Source organism: Pseudophryne corroboree, chromosome 9, assembly GCF_028390025.1.
Source record: "Pseudophryne corroboree isolate aPseCor3 chromosome 9, aPseCor3.hap2, whole genome shotgun sequence".
In the NCBI taxonomy this organism is placed as follows: Eukaryota; Metazoa; Chordata; class Amphibia; order Anura; family Myobatrachidae; genus Pseudophryne; species Pseudophryne corroboree.
The window spans coordinates 367424879-367448009 of NC_086452.1; the positions used below are offsets into that span (position 1 = coordinate 367424879).

Genomic DNA, 23131 nt, shown 5'->3' on the forward strand with positions numbered 1-23131 from the left:
GTGTTGATCCAGTCGGACAACATCACGGCAGTCGCCCACGTAAACAGACAGGGCGGCACAAGAAGCAGGAGAGCAATGGCAGAAGCTGCAAGGATTCTTCGCTGGGCGGAAGATCATGTGATAGCACTGTCAGCAGTATTCATTCCGGGAGTGGACAACTGGGAAGCAGACTTCCTCAGCAGACACGATCTACACCCGGGAGAGTGGGGGCTTCATCCAGAAGTCTTCCACATGATTGTGAACCGTTGGGAAAAACCAATGGTGGATATGATGGCGTCCCGCCTCAACAAAAAACTGGACAGGTATTGCGCCAGGTCAAGAGACCCTCAGGCAATAGCTGTGGACGCTCTGGTAACACCGTGGGTGTTCCAGTCAGTGTATGTGTTCCCTCCTCTGCCTCTCATACCAAAAGTACTGAGAATTATACGGCAAAAGGGAGTAAGAACGATACTAGTGGCTCCGGATTGGCCAAGAAGAACTTGGTACCCGGAACTTCAAGAGATGCTCACGGAGGATTTGTGGCCTCTACCTCTAAGACGGGACCTGCTTCAGCAGGGACCGTGTCTATTCCAAGACTTACCGCGGCTGCGTTTGACGGCATGGCGATTGAACGCCGAATTCTAAGGGAAAAAGGCATTCCGGAAGAGGTCATTCCTACACTGGTAAAAGCCAGGAAGGAGGTGACTGCACAACATTATCACCGCATTTGGAGGAAATATGTTGCGTGGTGTGAGGCCAGGAAGGCCCCCACGGAGGAATTTCAACTGGGTCGATTCCTACATTTCCTGCAAACAGGATTGTCTATGGGCCTCAAATTGGGGTCCATTAAGGTTCAAATTTCGGCCCTGTCGATTTTCTTCCAGAAAGAATTGGCTTCAGTTCCTGAAGTCCAGACTTTTGTAAAAGGAGTACTACATATACAGCCCCCGGTTGTGCCCCCAGTGGCACCGTGGGATCTTAATGTAGTCTTGGATTTTCTCAAATCCCATTTGGTTTGAGCCGCTCAAATCGGTGGAGTTGAAGTATCTTACATGGAAAGTAACCATGCTACTGGCCCTGGCTTCAGCCAGGAGAGTATCAGAATTGGCGGCTTTATCATATAAGAGCCCATATCTGATTTTCCATACGGACAGGGCAGAACTGCGGACGCGTCCTCATTTTCTGCCTAAGGTGGTGTCAGCGTTTCACCTGAACCAGCCTATTGTGGTGCCTGCGGCTACTAACGATTTGGAGGATTCCAAGTTGTTGGACGTGGTCCGGGCATTGAAAATATATATTTCAAGAACGGCGGGAGTCAGAAAGTCTGACTCACTGTTTATATTGTATGCACCCAACAAGATGGGTGCTCCTGCTTCTAAGCAGACGATTGCTCGTTGGATTTGTAGCACAATTCAACTTGCACATTCTGTGGCAGGCTTGCCACAACCTAAATCTGTCAAGGCCCATTCCACAAGGAAAGTGGGCTCATCCTGGGCGGCTGCCCGGGGGGTCTCGGCATTACAACTCTGCCGAGCTGCTACTTGGTCAGGGGCAAACACGTTTGCAAAATTCTACAAATTTGATACCCTGGCTGAGGAGGACCTTGAGTTCTCTCATTCGGTGCTGCAGAGTCATCCGCACTCTCCCGCCCGTTTGGGAGCTTTGGTATAATCCCCATGGTCCTGACGGAGTCCCCAGCATCCACTTAGGACGTTAGAGAAAATAAGAATTTACTTACCGATAATTCTATTTCTCGTAGTCCGTAGTGGATGCTGGGCGCCCATCCCAAGTGCGGATTGTCTGCAATACTTGTACATAGTTATTGTTACAAACAAATTCGGGTTGTTATTGTTGTGAGCCGTCTGTTCAGAGGCTCCTACGTTTGTCATACTGTTAACTGGGTTCAGATCACAAGTTATACGGTGTGATTGGTGTGGCTGGTATGAGTCTTACCCGGGATTCAATATCCTTCCTTATTGTGTACGCTCGTCCGGGCACAGTGTCCTAACTGAGGCTTGGAGGAGGGTCATAGGGGGAGGAGCCAGTGCACACCACCTAATCCTAAAGCTTTATTTTTGTGCCCTGTCTCCTGCGGAGCCGCTATTCCCCATGGTCCTGACGGAGTCCCCAGCATCCACTACGGACTACGAGAAATAGAATTATCGGTAAGTAAATTCTTATTTTTGTGTCATCTCTTCTAGGGGTAGACTATTTCACCCTGGGTAATCCTACGCTGTGCACCCAAGATGGCTGCCGCACCTGGTACCTTGTGAGGGTGGAATACACAACCCTTGGAAGTTATCCAAAATGCCGAAAACCAATCATGCATTATGCTTACTGTGTGCTCAAGGTTTTCTATAATGTCTGTAAAGCGCCTTGAGTCCTGTTGGAGAAAGAGCGCTATATAATAAAATTATTATTATTATATATATTTTTTGTGCCGTTGGCAAGTATTTTACATTGATGTGTTGCACATACAGTACAGTATGTGGCAGTGACATGGACACACATCATGAATTCCCTCTTTGTTTTAAAATCCACTTTGGCGTTTGGGCGTGCACATTAGTTAACGCATATCAAGGAGATATTTGGGGTCATTCTGAGTTAATTGTTGCTGCTGGCCGCAGCGGCTGCGTGAGACGTCACGCAGCCGCAGCGGCCCGCCCCCCCCCAATGGTCCGCAGTTCAGCCGTCTCGCCCAGCACCGCCTCTGTCTCAGAAGCGATCGCTAGGCAACGAAATCTGCCATGCGCCCCTGCGCATGCACAGTTTTCGACCCGATCGCTGCGCTGCGACAACAGCAGTAAGCAACCGGGTCAGAATGACCCCCATTGTACTGTATGTGTGCAGTATTGTTATGCGTGCTATATGCAAATTTGTGAAATATGTTGCAGTATTAAGGACATAGATGCAAGCCATGCCACCAGGAAATCTCTGTTTGGTGGCACCTGATGCAACCACAGCCTTCAGTGTGGATAGTGATGTGCGACCATCCACAGTGTGGACAATTTCTTATGTCTCTGTTGTTAAGCACTGTGTGACAGTCACCTTGTTATGAGCACACATGCAGTGTGTAGCCCTGTGGAGCGAAATTCTGAGTGTTTTAATGTTCATTGTTGTACAATATAATGTACTATTCACAAGTAATATAAATTGGTCTCAGCCATGTCGAAAGACACTTGTATTTTTTTGTGGGTAGGTCTGTACAACAGTAGTTGGACAATGGCTGTCAGTGGCTGCATAACGCAGATGCAGTACAATTTTTGGAAAGACTCCATCCTCTGGCTTCACTCTGTAATACCAGTTTTCAATCAGTACACGATATCACATCTTACATCTTGGTGTACGAATAAGACGCACCATGTATGCCGCAGGTATTACAATCCTGGCTACATAGACATCTACATATAGGCCCTCATTCCGAGTTGTTCGCTCGCAAGCTGCTTTTAGCAGCTTTGCACATGCTAAGCCGCCGCCTACTGGGAGTGAATCTTAGCTTATCAAAATTGCGAACGAAAGATTTGCAATATTGCGAAAAGACTTCTCTGTGCAGTTTCTGAGTAGCTCGAGACTTACTCTTCCAGTGCGATCAGTTCAGTGCTTGTCGTTCCTGGTTTGATGTCACAAACACACCCAGCGTTCGCCCAGACACTCCTCCGTTTCTCCAGCCACTCCCGTGTTTTTCCTAGAAACTGTAGCGTTTTTTCAAACACTCCCATAAAACGTCCAGTTTCCGCCCAGAAACATCCACTTCCTGTCAATCACACTCCGATCTCCAGAACGAAGAAAAAACCTTGTAATGCCGTGAGTAAAATACCTAACTGCATAGCAAATTTACTTGGCGCAGTGGCACTGCGGACATTGCTCATGCGCATTAGCGACTAATCGCTCCGTTGCGGAAAAAAAATAATGAGCGAACAACTCGGAATGACCACCATAGTACAGGCAGCCATTATATGGGCTGTACTGTTATGCATTATATCAGTTGATAGGCTCCATTCCCATGAATATTAATATGCTATTTGTTTTGTCTCACTAGACTGTAATGAGTGTTCTCTGCAATGGCTAAATTATTAGGAACAATGGTGGTAGATTGCCTGATTGGCTTCAGTAAGCAGAGGAATCATCTCGGGGGTTATTCAGTGCCGTCGTACAGGAAATACTGGTTTCAAAACAAGCCATTTGTCAGTTCTCTATCACTTTCATTTTCACACTTTCCTTATGCACATGCTTTTGGTTTTGCACAGAAAAACTATTACAGGGATTTTCCACCCAAAACCTATTTTTATATTGCACATCAACAAAGATCCATTGTGATATCTATACAGGGGATATTGTATAAACAGCCCAACATGACTGATTAGAACGACATGTAGGATTCCCACATCACTACCTAAGGGTGATCTGGGGTTCTATGTGAAGAGCCCTGTGATGTTCCTATCTAGGAGAGGAGACACCCTGCAGGTGATTATAATTATTGTTGGGTTGCTGCTTCTACAATATATATTTATATTTATCAGAAAGATGTGTAGACCAGTGCGCTTCTCTAGGGATCGACAGTAATAAAATACTTATCTGAACAATTTATATTTTGCTAATATGGTAGCCACAAGTGGCTGAAAACAAAGTCTTTCAAGGCTTTAATAAGTCTTTGTCAACACCTTCCACTCTTCAGGGTGGCTGCTCAGTTCTTCAGTGTACCATAGGTATATGGCATAAATTCTGTAGCAAAAAGGATGGAGAAGAACAAGCGCCTATGGTGTAGTAAGTTTTTTAAAGTGTATGGTGACACTAAAAATAAGTAAATGCGTACCGGATGAAATCTTTATAACACGTCTAGCAAGATACCATTCATGATGTTTCTCACCATCTGCGGTTCCGATTTCCATTCATGGAGGTCAGTGTCTGGCTGTCCCGAATCTGTGGATCCCAATCTGAGGGTGAAAGGATGGAAGGTCCTGTATCCACCGCCCTCGCCGGCTCTTTCCTCTGTTAATGGTCCTTGGGCAATTAGTGCAACTGTCACTATGTAGGAAATCCCTGTGACCCACGCCACAAAATGGCACTCCTGATCTAAAAGACAGGCACTTGACTTCTTGTTTGTTCACCTTGACAAAGGGGTGTTAGCACCCCGAAACGTTGGATGGAACTTCTTTGCTTTGGAATGGATTAAAACACTGTTTGTTCTGAAATATCCATGAGTCTGTCCCTGAGTGCCGCTGCATGCTAGGAAATGCTGGATGTGTTACTGTTTCCAGAAGGCACCGGGGCCCCATTCACAAGGAAGGGTGAGTGCCTATCCGATATTGTATATGTATATATATATATATATATATATTATATTTATATATATATATTTGGACAGGAACCTATTGTTGGACATTTCTAAAATGGCTTTAAAGGGAGAAGTTATAATCATGGGAGACTTTAATTTACGTGATGTCAATTGGGAGGGGTCCTTTGCATGTTCAGCTACAAGTGGCAAATTTCTAAATTCCTTACAGGGAGCATCTCTCAAGCAATTTGTGAGGGAGCCCACACGCAAAGACTCAATATTAGATTTGATTCTTACAAATGGTGACAGGATATCAGACATATATGTGGGTGAGCACCTGGGATCCAGTGATCATCAAGCAGTATGGTTTAGTATAAAGACAGGATCCAACTCCTGTCACACAAAAACAAAGGTGTTGGATTTTAGAAATGCTGACTTTGCAAAAATGGGGAGTTGTTTAAATGATTCATTGGCGGACTGGAGGAACTTGGAAGGAGTGCAGGAGAGATGGGAAAAACTGAAAAGGGCAACAGACCTTTGATTCAAAAGGGTTAGGAAAAGCACCAGGAAAAGGAAGCCAATGTGGTTCACAAAAGAAGTATCAACTAGTGTGAAAGCAAAAAAGATGGCTTTTAGGAAATACAAACAGACTCAAAATAATAATGACAAAGAGGTGTATCTTGACAGACGGAAGGATGCTAAGAAAGTGATCAGACGTGCAAAGGCAGAATTTGAGGAGACAATGGCCCAGTCGGTAGATAAGGGGGGCAAAACTTTTTTTAAGTATATAAATGAAAGGAGAAAATCAAATGGAGGAATAATAAGACTTAAGACAGAGAGTGAGAATTTGGTGGAGGGAGACAAGGCAATAGCAGATCACCTAAATAATTATTTTTGCTCAGTATTTACTACAGAAGGAAAAGGGAAGGGGCCACAGTTATGTTGCAAGGACATTCATAAAAATAAGGTAGATGAAAGTACATTTACAGAGGAGAAGGTCCTAACTGAACTTTCAAAACTAAAAGTGGATAAATCAATGGGGCCAGATGGGATACACCCAAGGATACTAAAAGAGCTAAAAGATGTGCTGGTGGCACCATTAACAGAATTATTTAACCAGTCACTAAATACAGGTGCCATTCCATAGGACTGGAAAAGAGCAAATGTAGTTCCATTGTACAAAAGTGGAAGCAAGGAAAAAGCAAGCAACTACAGACCAGTAAGCCTTACATCAGTAGTAGGGAAAGTAATGGAAAAACTACTAAAAGAAAGAGTTGTGGAATATTTTAAATCAAACAACTTACAGGATCCAAAACAGCACTGATTTACTGGTGGGAGATCATGCCAAACAAATCTTATTGACTTTTTTGACACTTAATAGATCAAGGGGGAGCTGTAGATGTAGCATATCTAGACTTTAGTAAGGCATTTGACACTGTCCCACATCGCAGACTGCTAAATAAACTTGAAAGTGTGGGGGTGGATTATAGAATAGTTAAATGGATAAGAACCTGGTTGCAGGATAGGAAACAGACAGTTGTAGTAAATGGAATGCAATCTATGGAGGGAAATGTTACCAGTGGAGTACCCCAGGGATCTGTACTTGGACCAGTTCTCTTTAATATCTTTGTTGGTGACATTGCAAATGGTATTGAAGGGAAAGTATGCCTTTTTGCAGATGATGCAAAGATATGCAACAGGGTAGACACACCAGGAGGGGTAAAACAAATGATTGATGACCTAGCTAGGCTTGAAAAATAGTCAAGAACATGGCAACTACAGTTTAATGCTAAAAAATGCAAAATCATGCACTTGGGTCTCAAAAACCCAAAGGCTAAATATAGTATCAAGGGTACTATAATGGAAACTACTGAGGAGGAAAGGGATTTAGGAGTCACTATTTCAAGTGACTTAAAGGCAGGAAAGCAATGCAACAAAGCAATGAGAAAGGCAAGTCAGATGCTTGGTTGCATAGGGACAGGAATCAGTAGCAGGAAAAGAGAAGTAATAATGCCACTGTATAGGTCATTGGTGCGGCCTCATCTGGAATACTGTGTCCAGTTCTGGAGACCATATCTCCAGAAGGATATAAATACATTCGAGAGTGTACAAAGAAGGGCAACTAAAATGGTGCATGGCCTACATCACAAAAGTTACCCGGAAAGGCTAAAAGATCTTAACATGTATAGTATGGAGGAGAGAAGGGAAAGGGGAGACATGATAGAAACTTTCAAATATACCAAAGGTTTTAACAAAGTTCAGGAGGGAAACATTTTTCAAAGGAAGAGAAGTATTAGAACTCGAGGACATACACTGAAACTAGAGGGAGGCAGGTTCAGGGGAAATTTAAGGAAAAATTATTTCACAGAAAGGGTAGTGGATAAGTGGAATAGCCTCCCATCAGAGGTGGTAGAGGCTAAGACTGTGGAGCAGTTTAAACATGCTTGGGATAGGCATGTGAATATTCTTACAAGGAATTAAGGTTCAAAGAGGGTTGCGATTACCTAAAGGATAAAAAAAATGGGAAGACTAAATGGGCCAAGTGGTTTTTATCTGCCGTCAAATTCTATGTTTCTATATAGCAATCAAGTTGCTCCTGCCATTGCAGTCATGCGGCATACACGTTAGTAGATGGTGCTGCCAAAGAGCACAGAATGGACAGTATTTTATTTATGAATTACTAATGCACACACATCTGATAATGCTATGATTGGAGTAAGAGCCCGTTTACAAGGGAATATTACTTTTCTCCGGCTGGGTCCACAGGTTATCCACAGGATAACATTGGGATATGCCGGAGCAACAGCAGAAATGGCACCAAACGGTCACGAGCTTTCTGGCCTCCCAGGATGCATCGGGCCTCCTCCATATAATCCCGCCCACTGACTCAGTCAAATCAGTTTTTTGTTTGGTGCGGCAGGAGCCGGACCATGGTCACAGGGCTGCTGTTAGAGCAGCCTGAAGCTTTTATTATTTTATTTTTATAGTCTTACTATGTTTAGAGTGATCTTTCTTAACAGCGTCTTAAACGCATGCTAGAAAGAGTCGCTCCAACAACTCCCGACCAGGTCGCAACAACGCTTACCTTCACGGTACAGTGCTGTCTCGGCGGGCGTCTGTGTCGGATGATTCTAGCAGGTCCAGCAGACGTTACCAGGCTGTGGCCGGAGCATGGGGGGAAGGTAAGTCATCGGTTTCCTCTTACTAGGGGTTCCGGACACAGCTACACTGTATTGGAAGAGACTACAAACAGTGGTTGATGCGCCGCCACTCTTAAGTGCAACAGCGCTATACTTTAGGGATCATAGGCGCCAGGACTAGGTTGAGGCCGCGATCCTTAGAGTTTATGTCAACAGGGGGAGGTAGACGCTCTCCTGATCACCCCACCCCCAAGTTCATGACCAGTTTCCGCGCGTCTCCCGTCCACGAACTAATGACCTCACTTCCGTCTCAGACGCTACCACGAGGGTACTCGGTCGCAGCTTAGACGCTGCGATGGTGCACACTAGACTTTCCGCCTAGACTAATTCGCAGACAGGAGCGTCTGCATACACTTATCGTTCACTGAGCATCTGTGTCCGTTAATGAGCGTCCGTGTGTCTCATCAGTTATCAGAGCGTCAGTGTACACTAGTAGCGTCTGAATCCACTCAGCGTCTTTCGAGCGTATTGATTGATCATCGAAGTGTGGTGAGTCTCCCTGTATCCCACTCTACTGAGAAAGGGTTATACAGTACTAAAATTCTTTCTACTTGTTAGTATGAATTGTTAATTTTGGTACATATTGCATATGAGGTCTGTACAGTACTGTTGTTTTCTGCATAGTATCTCTGAAAAACTGGTTATAAAAACAGAAATACAATTGCATTCCCACTTACCTGTAAGTAATTTTGATGGTTGATTGTAGTCTCATATGACAATGTCTAATATTTAACATGTGACTGACTGCTAGTATGTGTGCTGACTTTTATATTTTGTCAGTTTTGTTCTGAACCTCAATTCAGGTGCACGGTTGTGGTCAGGTTGATTTCACTTCTATATATATGTAGTGATTTACAGTCACAAATTGTGTAGTTGTAAAAACAGAATATTTACTATGTCTGTGAGCGGCAAAAGTAACGATGATAATTTATCAGGCACTCCTACATCTTTAACATGTTTATCTTGTAAAACAGGGTTAATTGGAATAGCCCAGTTGGTTACTTATGAGGGGTTATGTGCAAACTGTTTTGCTTATCGGCAAAGTAAAAAACAGGATTTGGTTCAACAACCAGTAGAGCCACCATGGAGTATGTTCGCGCAGACTTTGTCTTCAATAGCGGACAGATTAACTCCTGCAGTTCCACCCCAGGGAATAGGTTACACTATTAACCCATACATGCAGCTCCCTCCTTATGGTTTCGTTCCAGTAGCTTCTACAAGTAACCAGGCTATTAAGACTAATATAGATACATCCATGTTGCAGACTACACAAGATACAACAGATGATGATACAGTATATTCAAATACTCCGTATGATGATCAGTCGCAGGGTTTCAGCTCAGAGGATATAGCTGAGCTTATTGATGCAATGAAGGCTATTCTCTCTGTGGAGGAATCAGCCAAAACAGTGTCAAAATCTAAAGCACCTGTATTTAAACAAACAAAAACAGTTAAGACTGAATTTCCAGGGTCAGAGGATCTGACGGAAATGATGGAAGAACCCTGGGCTACACCCAGCAAAAAATAGAAGATTCAGAAAAAGTGGGATTCTTATTATCCATTTCCAGCTGTAGATTGTTCAAAAAGAGAAGTTCCTCCTAAAGTAGATGCACATGTACTGCGACTTGTGCATAAATCTGCTTTGCCATTGTGATCTACCTCACTAAATGATGTCACAGATAGAAGAGTAGATAGTTTCTTGAAAAATATATTTTCTCTCTCGGGCAGTGGCAAGGCCTGCTATGGCTTCAGCCTGGATGGAGGAACTAGAGAATGGCATCTCCCCTCCTACCAGGGAGCAGGAGTCTCATTTAGGCCATATAAGACAAGCTGCGCAATATTTGGAAGAAGCAGCAATTGATATTGGTACGATTGCTTCTAAAGCATCAGTCTTGACAGTAGCCACTCGTAGAGCAGTTTGGCTACGCACTTGGAAAGCAGATGCAGAATCCAAGAAGCTTTGGAAGCATTGCCTTTCACTGGTGATATTTTGTTTGGAAAACAATCGACAGATATTCTAGAATCGGAAGCTAAATCCAAAAAGGTCAGATTTCCGGCTAGTTATAACCCTAAGACTAGGGGTTCGAAATTCCGGCCATTTCGATGGCAAGGCAAAGCAAAAGCGAAAGAGGAGCCTAAGCAACCTCAGTTCAATAAATCAGCCAGTGGTAGGAAGCAATGGGCTAGTAGAATTCGAGCTTCCAAGCCAGAACAGAAGCCATCAGTCTGAGGGGTGGCTCATAAACTGGGAAAAGTCGTGTCTGAATCCGGCACAACGGATGGTTCCTTTGGGGGCCATATTGGATTCAGGTCTACAGAGAATTTTCTTACCCGAGAAAAAGATATCCAAGGTGCAGGTAAGGACTCAGGGGTTGTTGCACAATCAGACAATGTCAGTCCATACAGCAATGCGACTGTTGGGTCTGATGGTGTCAACCTTCGACATGGTGGAATATGCACAATTCCACTCCAGACCTCTACAGCACCTTATTCTGACCAAATGAAACGGAAATTATCAGACGATAAAAAAACCAGATGATAAAGCTTCCGGTAAATGTAAGAAGATCTCTAGCTTGGTGGCTACAGAGGGACCATTTAAACAAGGGGAGACCCTTTTGGATAAAGGAATGGCAAGTCCTGACAACAGATGCCAGTCTTCAGGGCTGGGGAGCGGTGCTCGAAAGTCTTTGGTTCCAGGGAAAATGGACCATAAAGGAAAGTCACCTGCCAATAAATCTGTTGGAAATAAGGGCCATATATATGGCTCTAGTTCAGGCAAAGGACAGTCTGCATGGAAAACCAGTCCAGATCCGCTCTGACAATGCAACAGCAGTAGCGTACCTCAATCATCAGGGAGGAACTCACAGCAAAAGACTGATGGAGGAAGTAACTCGCATACTAAGGTGGGCAGAGCTCCATCTTCCAGCATTGTCAGCAGTGTTTGTTCCAGGAGTACTGAACTGGGAAGCGGATTTTCTCAGTCGACACACCATTCAGGAAACCGAATGGGCATTACATCCAGAAGTGTTTCAGACTATAGTGAACAGATGGGGTCTGCCAGAGACAGATCTCATGGCGTCTCGTCTGAACAACAAAGTTCCAATATACGGAGCAAGAACAAAGGATCCCGGAGCGATCCTTGTAGATGCACTGTCAGTGAATTGGGAGTTTCATCTGGCATATCTGTTTCCTTCAATCTCCCTGTTACCCAGGGTAGTGAGGAAAATAAAGCAAGCAAAGGGAGCCATAATTCTAACAGCTCCAGCTTGGCCCAGAAGGCATTGGTACACAGATCTACTAAGGATGTCCGTGGAAGCTCCAATACTGCTCCCTCAACGTCCATATCTGCTAATGCAGGGGCCTTGTTATCACAGCCATCTGGATCGTCTAGCTTTGACGGCGTGGCTATTGAGACCTCTATCCTAAAGTCAAGAGGATTTTCAAAACAAGTAATTCAAACTATGCTTAGAGCAAGAAAGCCTTCTTCAGCTCGTATTTATCATCGAATATGGCAAGCCTATATTCATTGGTGTAGTGAAAGAAGTTTGGATCCAAGATCTTTTAAAGTATCCAGGATTTTGGATTTTCTTCAAGCAGGATTGGATAAGGCATTAAAAGTAGCTTCCTTGAGAGTTCAAGTATCAGCATTAACTGTATGGTTTCAGAAAAAGATTGCTGACTTACAGGATGTGCGTACTTTCTTTCAGGGAGTTTTACATATTCAACCTCCATTTGTTCCTCTTGCAGTTCCCTGGGATTTGAATCTGGTTCTTAAAATCCTTCAGGGACCTCCGTTTGAACCTCATAAGTGAGCAGATCTTAACTGGTTGACGGCTAATGTTCTCTTTCTACTGGCAATGGCGTCAGCTAAAAGAGTGTTAGATTTAGGAGCACTGTCGTGTAAGTCTCCTTTTCTGATCTTTTTTCCAGATAAAGCAGTTCTCAGAACTGGATCTGGTTATCTTCCGAAGGTGGTTTCAAAATTTCACCTTAACGAAGAGATTGTAGTCCCAGCTTTTCAGGTATTGGGACTTTCTGCGGGAGAAGCGTCGCTGGACGTGGTCCGTGCATTAAGAATCTACGTAGATCATACTAGTGCCATCAGAAAGACAGATTCCCTCTTCATTCTCTACGGATTTTATAGAAGAGGATAGCCTGCTAGTAAACAGACGCTGGTTGGCTCCGAATGGTAATTTCAGAAGCTTATTCCGTGCTGATCTCCCTACTCCGGCTAATGTCTCTGCTCACTCTACACGTAAGGTAGGTCCTTCATGGGCAACACAACATGGTGCTTCAGCAGAACAGATTTGTAAGGCAGCCACATGGTCTTCCATTAACACTTTCATTAGACATTATGCCATGGATACTTTTGCCTCTCATGACGCTGAATTCGGGCGAAAGGTTCTCCTGTCTAATCAGGAGCGTCCCCACCACTAAAAATGGCTTTGGGTATCCCAATGTTATCCTGTGGATAACCTGTGGACCCAGCCGGAGGAATAGACGTTATGGTAAGAACTTACCGTTGATAACGTGATTTCTCCTATGTCCACAGGTATCCACAGGGGTCCCACCCTGACGCACCTGATTTGAGGATCTTGACAATCACTAAACCTCTTCCCTCTTGTATGGAAGGGTGTGCATGTGTGTTCTTATTGCCTGAATAGGGTTCTACCTGATGCTGCTGCCTAAATTGCTGTGGAAACAACTGATTTGACTGAGTCAGTGGGCGGGATTATATGGAGGAGACCCGATGCATCCTGGGGGGCCAGAAAGCTCGTGACCGTTTGGTGCCATTTCCGCTGTCGCTCCGGCATATCTCAATGTTATCCTGTGGATACCTGTGGACATAGGAGAAATCACGTTATCAACGGTAAGTTCTTACCATAACGTCTATATTCAGTGTATGCTGTTTGACTAAAGTTTTCTGTAATCATTAAACTATCTTAACATAAGGATACAATTACACATCTCCAGTGCTTTTATACAGCTTTTGGTACATCAAGATAACATCTAATATCCTTAATAGTTTACAGTAAGGGGTACATTATACACAAGTTTAATGAAAGTGAATCCACATGCTAACATAGAGCTACTTCCATGTGTAGGCCCTCACAGGCTGCTAGCTGGAGACCCAGCACAAATAGGCAATCACTAACAGGCAGTGAGTGACTGCCTCGTTCTCTCACCGGCTTACCTCCTCCAGGAAGGCCAACACACATTGACCATGCTGGGCCTTCTCCCCTCTGCCTTATTTGTATGTAAACTTAACAATCTTGTCCCAGAAGGGGAAGGGCTGAAACACACGCGTGAGGGGTAGGGTCCTTTTACACTGCACGGCCCCGGCCCCGCTGCCGGGTTACAGACGGAAATATCCACTGGAAGGTCTGGCTGCCGTGCCGGGGCCATGCCGTCTTTGCAGGCAGAGAATCGTGTGTGTGAAGGGGAGCTTTCACACACGTTTTTTTTCCAAGCCGTGTCTAATGCTGCGCATGCACACGGCTCAAAGCCGTTGTGTGTGAAAGACCCTCCCAGATGGCAAAAAGCCGGACAAAGTTTGTCTTGCTTTTTGCCATCCGGGAGAAACCGGCGCATGTGTTACAGCCCGAAGGGTCCTGGGTGATAGTTCAACATGGTCAAAAGGTCCGACAGGTGCAAATGATCGACCTGACAGTATTCGACAGAATTTGTTCTTTTCACCATTTACCATCCACGTGGACTACGTTTGGGAATAGTAACCTGAGCGCAGCGGGGCACCTTGCCAAAGCGTGGCTGTACGCTAATTGGGTCATGTGATTTAACATAGAAAATGACACTAAGAAAAAAAAGCTTGTGTCGACCATTTCCATGTAATTCTTGAATGTGTCGACCTTGTGTACCTGTCTCCCTTCTACATGACCTTTTGACCCTGTTGACCTATTGCATGTCAACCTATTCACTGTCGACCCCAGTGATCCTCACCAGAAGCAGAACATGCTGTTTCCTGAGCTTTGCATCTCACAAACCAGTGTCTCGACCTGTTTAGGAAACAGGATGTTACCTCATGGTGTTAGTGCTGTGAGTACAGAACTCTGGTGACAAGTAGTAATTCTCACCCTGGGCAGGTGAATTTAAGGGTAATTTCACCTTTATGCTTAGGGGCCGGACACTGTGCATTGGTGTGAGCAGGAGGCAGGACTGACATAGTCTAGGGCCGAACCTGTAGTTCTCATAACCGAGCCCACTATGATTATAGTGCAAAGCATAGGATGCCAAGAGAGATATCCAAATGACTAGTTAAAGCAAGTGATGGGTTACTTTATGAAATTGTCAATATAAATGTGGAATTATCCTGTAAAATATATAGAGAATGTAGGAATAAAATGGATCACTCAGACAGATTTGTCTATTAGAGCAAGGGCTATAATGAATGTATTCTGACATCCTGATGTGCTTATAGGGGTACATTTACTAAGCAGTGATAAGAGTGGAGAAATGAGCCAGTGGAGAAATTTCCCCATCAACCAATCAGCAGCTCTGTATCATTTTATAGTATGCAAATTATAGATGTTACTTCAGTGCTGATTGGTTGATGGGGCAACTTCTCCACTGGCTCATTTTTCTGCTCTTATCACTGCTTAATGAATGTACCCAATAGTTTGCTATACTTGGTTATATGCATTAATAAATCTGCTCCGTGGTACAGATTATGCTCTGGCAGAGCCATACTGAACATGTCCTCTGTACCAGCTAATATTAGCAACATATATGAACGCTTTTGCTAAGGGTGCCTATTATGAATGCATGAATTATATACATTTATGTGACCACAAATATGTTTTATGTTTGTTTTCCTTCAATTGTGTAAATGTAAAAATCACCTATTATACCTTTGTGGTCGTGTATCCTTCCTGTGTTTTGTGTTATAAGTTGTAAACAAATAAGTTGGTTGGTTTTGACTACTAAAATGACTTCACAGAGGCAATCACAGGGCTTGTACACAGAAAGCTCAACCTCCTCATGTCTTGTCACAGTAGCCAAGCGCGCGCACAATGTAAACAAGTATTCAGCGTACTGTACTCTCCAGCGCCACCTGCTGGTCATATGTGGTCATTTGAAAAAATGATGTGTGCGCTCTGGGAAATATTTGTATGTAAACAAATCCCCTTTCATAGTATCTGCTGTAAAAAAAAACACCTTAATCGCCACTTTATACAGGAAAGACAAGATATAAGAACAAAATTACTGTAGTACTTTTGTTCTTCAGTATAAATCAAAATAAATACATTTTAAAAGTCCTATTGTTAGCACTATAAACATAATATCTTTGCTGGTATTTATTCTTTATATACACTATTATTGGGATGTGCAAATGGAAAGAGTGCCGCAATATATACCCCTTCTTTTTGTCCTGGTATTTATCCTTTGCCTGCTGTTGGTCATTTTAATTTATTTAATTTTTTTAATTTTATATTATGCACATCTGCAGAATGGATCTCCGCCCCCCCAAAAAAACCTGCGCGATCAGTGGTGCGGCGCAGTCGCATATGAGTTGACTATGCCAGTTAAGTGGTAAAGGTCTATTTACTAAGCCTTGGATAGAAACTACCAGCCAATCCGCTCCTAACTGCCATGTCACAGGCTGTGTTTGAAAAAATGACAGTTTGGCTGGTACTTCATCTCTGTCCACTCTATCTCCATCCAAGGTTTAGTAAATAGACCCTTAAGTCTGTAAGGAAATTATAGTCTAGAAGTTCAGAGAGTTATGGGATGAGGCAAAAACAGTGAGAAAAGTAAATGTTGCAGACAAAGTTATGCTGATCTAAGATGAACTCACATGGTCATAATGCAAAAATTAGTAGGTCGTAAGATATGTGTCTTTTAAGAGCGATAACTTTGTTTTAAAATTTTAATAATCTTCCCCTATAACTTCTAGATTCTGGAACAAGATGTATGAGTCACGCTTTGGAGAAAAGATAATGGTTCATTTTCAGTTATAAAAATTGTGCCGTATGTAAAGCTGCCCGAGTTCTGCGGCCACGCGGGAGGCCAGTCAAACTTAGATGTTTTTTTAAAGGGGCAATCACTTACATGGCATGGTCTGCCTTGTAAGCAATTGCCCCTTTGAAAAAAAACTGTCCGAGTTCATCCGGCATCCCGGACGGTCTCCAAACTCGGGCTGCATTGCATACGACCCCTTATGCCTATAAGCGGCACTTTTATCTACGTTTGCCTTTTACCCACCTCTTTCCTCCTGCATCAGTTTTTATAAAGTACAGTATGCTCCAATGTGTTTTCCCGTCACACCTCCATTTTTAATGGCTTTTTTTTAAAAAACTTGCTTTATTCTGAGGCAGCACATTTAGAAAAGTATAGATGTGGCGTATGGAACAGGAAACCTTGCTGCATCTACTGTATACATCAGAAGGTGAGAGATGTAAAGCACGACATCTAGTATAAATATTCAACTCTCTGGGGCCCACTAGTGGTCAGAAGCTCTAGGCACAGGAGGAATAACCAGAGTCACTCTAGTCCCTTAGCAATTTATTAACCGTAGATGTCTTTTTAAATTGTGTTGCTGCTTTTCTCGTTGTAAATTGCATGAATTCTTAATAAACTGCCTTGTTTTGTAATATTAATTCTTTACACGTCAACACTCCCATTCGTCTCCTGTCATGTCTCATTTCTCATGTCATGTAAGCAATTTGTTTAAATAAGTGTTTTCACATGAATCAATAAAAGCTTAATATGAATGTCTGGATTTATTTATATAATCCATAAATTAAATCAATAATTCATAACAAGTGTAGCAGAATCTTTGACGAACGCAAGAGTCTGCAAAAACACTTTTTTTATTTGTTCTTACTATCTGTAATTTCTTTTATGTTTTAAAGATTGTCTTCTCTATGACGCGGAGTGATTTGTATGGAAGGCATTTGGAGAATGGTTTCTGTGTATGCAGATTGTGGGATCAGATCATTTCTAAATGAAATTAGAGAGTTATGTTTATTTTAATAGGTATTTAGTCACAAGTGTATTGCATGTATAGCAGCTTTCCATGAACTGTACCCTGGGTATAAGTATGACATGTCTGTTGTCGAGTTCATATTTCATACTAATTTGTCAGCACTTTGTAGCGACATGGCCAGGTGTACAGCATTAATATTTGATTAAGAAACTTTGTATAATTAAAAACACTTTAAAAGAGACCTTGTCGCTTGCAATAAATGTACAAGATCGGTTTCCCAGATAACACAGTGACTTATCTCTTCCAGCGCGGAGGACGTGGTTACTAAACTGAACGGCAATCAGCTAACGGTGGAGTATTTTGAAGAGACCGGTTTTACAGAACCAATTCTGGTGCCAAAGAAGGACGGTCTGGGTCTTTCGGTACCCGCTCCAACGTTCTATGTCAGCGATGTTGAGAATTATGTCGGTAAGATTTCTGTTAATGCTGTATTAATGCCTCATGTTGATTATGGAAATTGAATGAAGATTTACTGAAGACCCCCTTAAATGGACTGCATGTATGTTTTCAATCATTGTCCAATATACAATAGCAATTTACATTTTGCTTAAAGAACAATATTTTCCTGCATAGGGCAGCAATAAGTCTGTGATCAATCTATCGAAAATGAACCTTGTTAAATGTGTCACGTTTCATATGGTGAAATTGTTGATATGTCCTATTGGTGTAATAGGCACCAACAGAATATGAAATGTATTTTAAGCCAAATAGCGGGAATTAACCAGCTAACTGGGTTTATTATAGAGCAGCAAGTACAGGGTAAGAGTAGTAAATGCAAGGGTTAACAAACACAGTGGTGGTGCAGTGTCAGCGTGGAATAAGCGCGCGGGGGGGGGGGGGGGTTTGCTGGGCATTGTAGTGCGCCTGGTGTAGGATGCACCTATGTAGGTCAGTGGGGTGGAGCACCTATGTGGTGGGGATACAGCATGTAGCATCAGCCCTTTAGGCTGTAGTAGGGTCTGGAGCCTGTGGGGCACATCTGTGAATCACAGAGACTAATGGAGGAAGATACAGTAGCACATCTGGGAGGAAAGTCCTTCTGTAAGAGGTGCAGTGGGTCCTAGTGCCTGCCAACTCTATGAATGTGACTGAGGCACTCCCAACAGGAATGAGTTCAGGCCCTTTATTCGTACATTATATAAGTGGACGCAGGATGAATATCCTTCCGGCACATGATTCCTAGATGATTTCAGTGAACATACACAGAATTACTTATGTCTAGTGTTGTTCTGAGTTGTACGTAAATTGCACTAAGCTCCACTTATATGGGTGTTTATGGGCAACCAATACTGAATCTAGCGCTCTGTCACTTCTAATCCATATGCTGCCAGCAACATAGGGCCACTCACCCCTATTAGATTGAGAAATCAGACAAGCAAAAAAAGAAAATAGTGTTGCAGCGCATATAGATTAGAATTATTAAAAGTCTATTTATTAAGACACATATATAAATAAAATATATTATGCAAACTATGCAATTTATACCACCGGCCGGTCAGTACACTTTTACAATAATTATTGCACATATAAACTAGATATAGCATACATTGTAACGATTTACTTCCTATCCGTTCAATATATCTTAGTAACACTTATTGCAATGATTAAAATATAATTGATCTAATAATTACTCAGGCTGAATGATACACACAGTGTTCTTTCCTGTGAGGTTATATGACAGTCACTTTGATGAAAAAATGATGAAGTCAAGTTATTCCTCACATCAGGTGCAAATAGATGTGCTTTATATGGCCACAGCCTGTAATAAAAGTGAGCCAATGCTCCCTCTAAAAGCGTGTCTGGCCAGACATTTATATAGTACGGTCTCACCGCTCCTGTGCGTGGATAATTTCACCCGAAATGTCCTCCCCGGCTGCTGGTGCTTTCAACCCTTTATCGCGCAGTCATCTCTGGGGGACCATAGAAAAGAGGTGAAGAATTCCGATAGCACCTTGCTGGAGTGTGCGTTTTAGCTGTAGAGACCTCCGGATAGTGGTATATATCAATTTAAAAGAGTAATTGACGCGTTTCCCCGCCTCCCTCCGGGTTCAGCGGCTTCATCAGAATGTGATTCTGATGAAGCCGCTGAACCCGGAGGGAGGCGGGGAAACGCGTCAATTACTCTTTTAAATTGATATATACCACTATCCGGAGGTCTCTACAGCTAAAACGCACACTCCAGCAAGGTGCTATCGGAATTCTTCACCTCTTTTCTATGGTCCCCCAGAGATGACTGCGCGATAAAGGGTTTAAAGCACCAGCAGCCGGGGAGGACATTTCGGGTGAAATTATCCACGCACAGGAGCGGTGAGACCGTACTATATAAATGTCTGGCCAGACACGCTTTTAGAGGGAGCATTGGCTCACTTTTATTACAGGCTGTGGCCATATAAAGCACATCTATTTGCACCTGATGTGAGGAATAACTTGACTTCATCATTTTTTCATCAAAGTGACTGTCATATAACCTCACAGGAAAGAACACTGTGTGTATCATTCAGCCTGAGTAATTATTACATCAATTATATTTTAATCATTGCAATAAGTGTTACTAAGATATATTGAACGGATAGGAAGTAAATCGTTACAATGTATGCTATATCTAGTTTATATGTGCAATAATTATTGTAAAAGTGTACTGACCGGCCGGTGGTATAAATTGCATAGTTTGCATAATATATTTTATTTATATATGTGTCTTAATAAATAGACTTTTAATAATTCTAATCTATATGCGCTGCAACACTATTTTCTTTTTTTGCTTGTCTGGTTTATGGGCAACAACTGGGCGATAGCCTAATGTGGAAATGGGTGTGAAGTGGGCGTGGTGCTATTCTCAGTTGGGTGCACCCATCTTTCAGAAGGATCTCCTGCATCCAGTATGACCTGGTGTAACTCCAGATGATAGCCATGACTGCTGTCACTGGTGGGTGTATGTTGTGCGCTGCAGCACTTTGCAGCGATTTTCAGGCACGTTTTGCATACACATTACTTGCGACTTTTAATCAAGCCCTAAACGATCAGGAGCAAATACCATACCAGTGCCCTCCCTACTGCCCTACTTCTTTAAGTTAAATCAAATATTTTAAAGTATACTGTATGTGTTGCCTACATACAGTGTAAGTAGCCAGTCTGCGGGCTAGTATTCTGAATTCAGCTTTTCTTTTCACTTTGAACAAGGCCAGTGTCTTCTCTGTGGCACTGTGAGCACTTGCTGCTTCTACGTATGACTGCACAGCCCTAATGTCAGGCAGGGCTAAGTGAAGAGTAGACCTGTAGGATCCCTACTACTGTGACAACCTGCAATAAAATGCATGTGCAGTCGGCCGATCATCACAATCTGCAAAAACATCAGCCTGGCTTACAGCTAAGAATCAGACCCATAGTACACTATGCAGTATCCATGGGTGAACGGTCCTGACCTGCATACCAAGCGTCACCTCTAAATGTTCTGCTCCCCTGCACCCTATGTAAGAATTCCACATGAGAGTATGCTTGTGTGCTTGATACTATTAAAATGTGTTAATGTAAAGTAGTAATAATAATAATAATTAATAATAATAATATCTGAAACCATTCTCACACATGGTACTACAGGCTCGGAGATCTGACGTCAACAGTTCTTTTTTTTTCACATTCCTTTTATTTCAACCTCTCAAATAAATAAGTAACTGCAGTTTTGTAACTTTGGCTTTCAGGTCCTGAGATAGTGGTGGATGTCACAGATGTCACAAAGCAGAAAGACTGCAAGATGAAGCTCAAGGAATTTGTTGATTATTACTACAGCACTAATAGGAAAAGGGTCCTCAATGTCATCAACTTAGAATTCTCAGACACAAGGTAGGTTTCCAAGATTGTGTTGGTTTGTATTAATGTACAGTCACAAATATGCGGGGATTATTGATACTTATGGCAACATCTCCTCATTCAGAGCTGTACACTTGTTCAATTTTAAGCCCTCTGGTAAAATGTGATGCAGGAAAGAGAAGGGCAACACTTGTAATTTGTGGTTTGTAGTTGGTGTCGGGACATGACAGTTCTCATGCTGGACAGATTAACCTTGGATTGGCACCTCTAAGGTTTTTACCAATAGTAGTCCCATACTTATGACTTAATTGCAGCAGATTCTGCTTTGGGAGCCATCTGCAAGTGGTGGTTTATTAGCTGCACCCAATTATCACAGAATAAGATCTTAAATAATATGTGGGCTGCACAAAACTTGCATGCAGAAATTAATTTATTGGTTTCTGACCGCATGTAGTCAGAAAACACTTTGTGCCATATGCAAGTCATATTGCATCAACGGGATGCGGTCAAGATCCCGCCGGACGGAATCCCGGCGGTCGGAATACCGACACCGGAATCCCGACCGGCACAATCCCGACATATTCTCCCTTTGTGGGTTTCCACGACACCCATAGAGGGAGAATAAATTAGTGTGCCGCGCGTAGCGAGGCACCGTGCCCGCAGCGAGCCCGCAAGGGTCTGCGATCCGCTCACCACCCCTGTTGGGATTGTGCTGGTCGGGATTCCGGTGTCGGTATTCCGACCGCCAGGATCCCGTCCAGCGGGATTTCGTACTGATCCCGCATCAACAGCATACAGTATGCACCTGTTGTGCTACTAGTCATGATCAACGATGTGTACTGGTGTGTCATCATACACCTAGCCTCAATACACCATGTGGCGTGAGAGAGCTGCGCCGAGCAGTGTAACATCTTTTTTGAGTCTTTTTCTCAATACACTGATTAATTTGTTATGCAACACTTGCATATCTGTGTGCGACTGAGTCTAAATCTGTATATAAAGTATAACGGAACTTGGCAAAAAAGCCACGGCTGCTGCATTACAGCAGATTCATTCTCAGGGGTAGATGTATCAAAGCTTGGAAAGAGGTAAAGTACCAACCAATTAGCTCCTAACTGCCATTTTAAAGGCTGTGTTTGAAAATCGTCAGGAGCGGATTGTTTGGTACGTTGGGGTCTATTTACTAAGCTTTTGATGGAGATAAAGTGCATGGAGATAAAGTACCAACCAATCAGCTCATATCTGTCATTTTTCAAACACAGCCTGTGACATGGCAGTTAGGAGCTGATTGGCTAGTACTTTATCTCCATGCACTTTACCTCCACCCAAGGTTTAGTAAATAGACCCCTATATCTTTCTCCAAGCTTTGATACATCTCCCCCAGTCACACCGAGATGTACCAACAGTTCAGCCTCTAAGGCCATAAATGTACATATTTTGAAATGTATTGAACGCCATGCAACTTATTTTGTGTGAATTCACCCTGTCCCCTTTCTGATAATGAGAGCATGCAATCATCAGAATGCAAACTGGCATACAGATGTGTCCTCATGCATTTTGCCTCAGTAAGCCACGTAGTGGAAGATGCCTGGCGTGAGTGAGCTAACAGCTCCCGTGCAACTCTGTTAGTGTCAGGTGTCTCTTTTGCCGAAAATGCGTCTTATTCGCATCACTATGTGAAAAGGACACACAAGCAGACTCTACTGATTAAAATGATATGTGGCATGCCTATATTCTGTGTGCGTCTTCGGCTGTATCTGTATACAAATGAAATGTCCGCCACACTATTTATTCTCCCTCCAGGGGTGTCGTGGACACCCCAAGAGGGAGAAAAGTTGTCGGTATGCCGGCTGTCGGGATTCCGGT

The 23131-nt window shown here is 43.0% G+C and overlaps 1 protein-coding gene across 3 annotated transcripts in view; it reads left to right on the top strand.

Annotated features, from left to right (window-relative positions):
- The window catches only part of PHF2 (PHD finger protein 2), a 475173-nt gene that overhangs the window by 354063 nt on the left and 97979 nt on the right, over positions 1-23131 (top strand). For all 3 annotated transcript variants that reach the window (XM_063940741.1, XM_063940742.1, XM_063940740.1), the window contains exons 4-5: positions 17706-17866; positions 21157-21298. In XM_063940741.1, coding sequence (XP_063796811.1) covers positions 17706-17866; positions 21157-21298 — 303 coding nt within the window. The remainder of the gene's footprint in view (positions 1-17705; positions 17867-21156; positions 21299-23131) is intronic.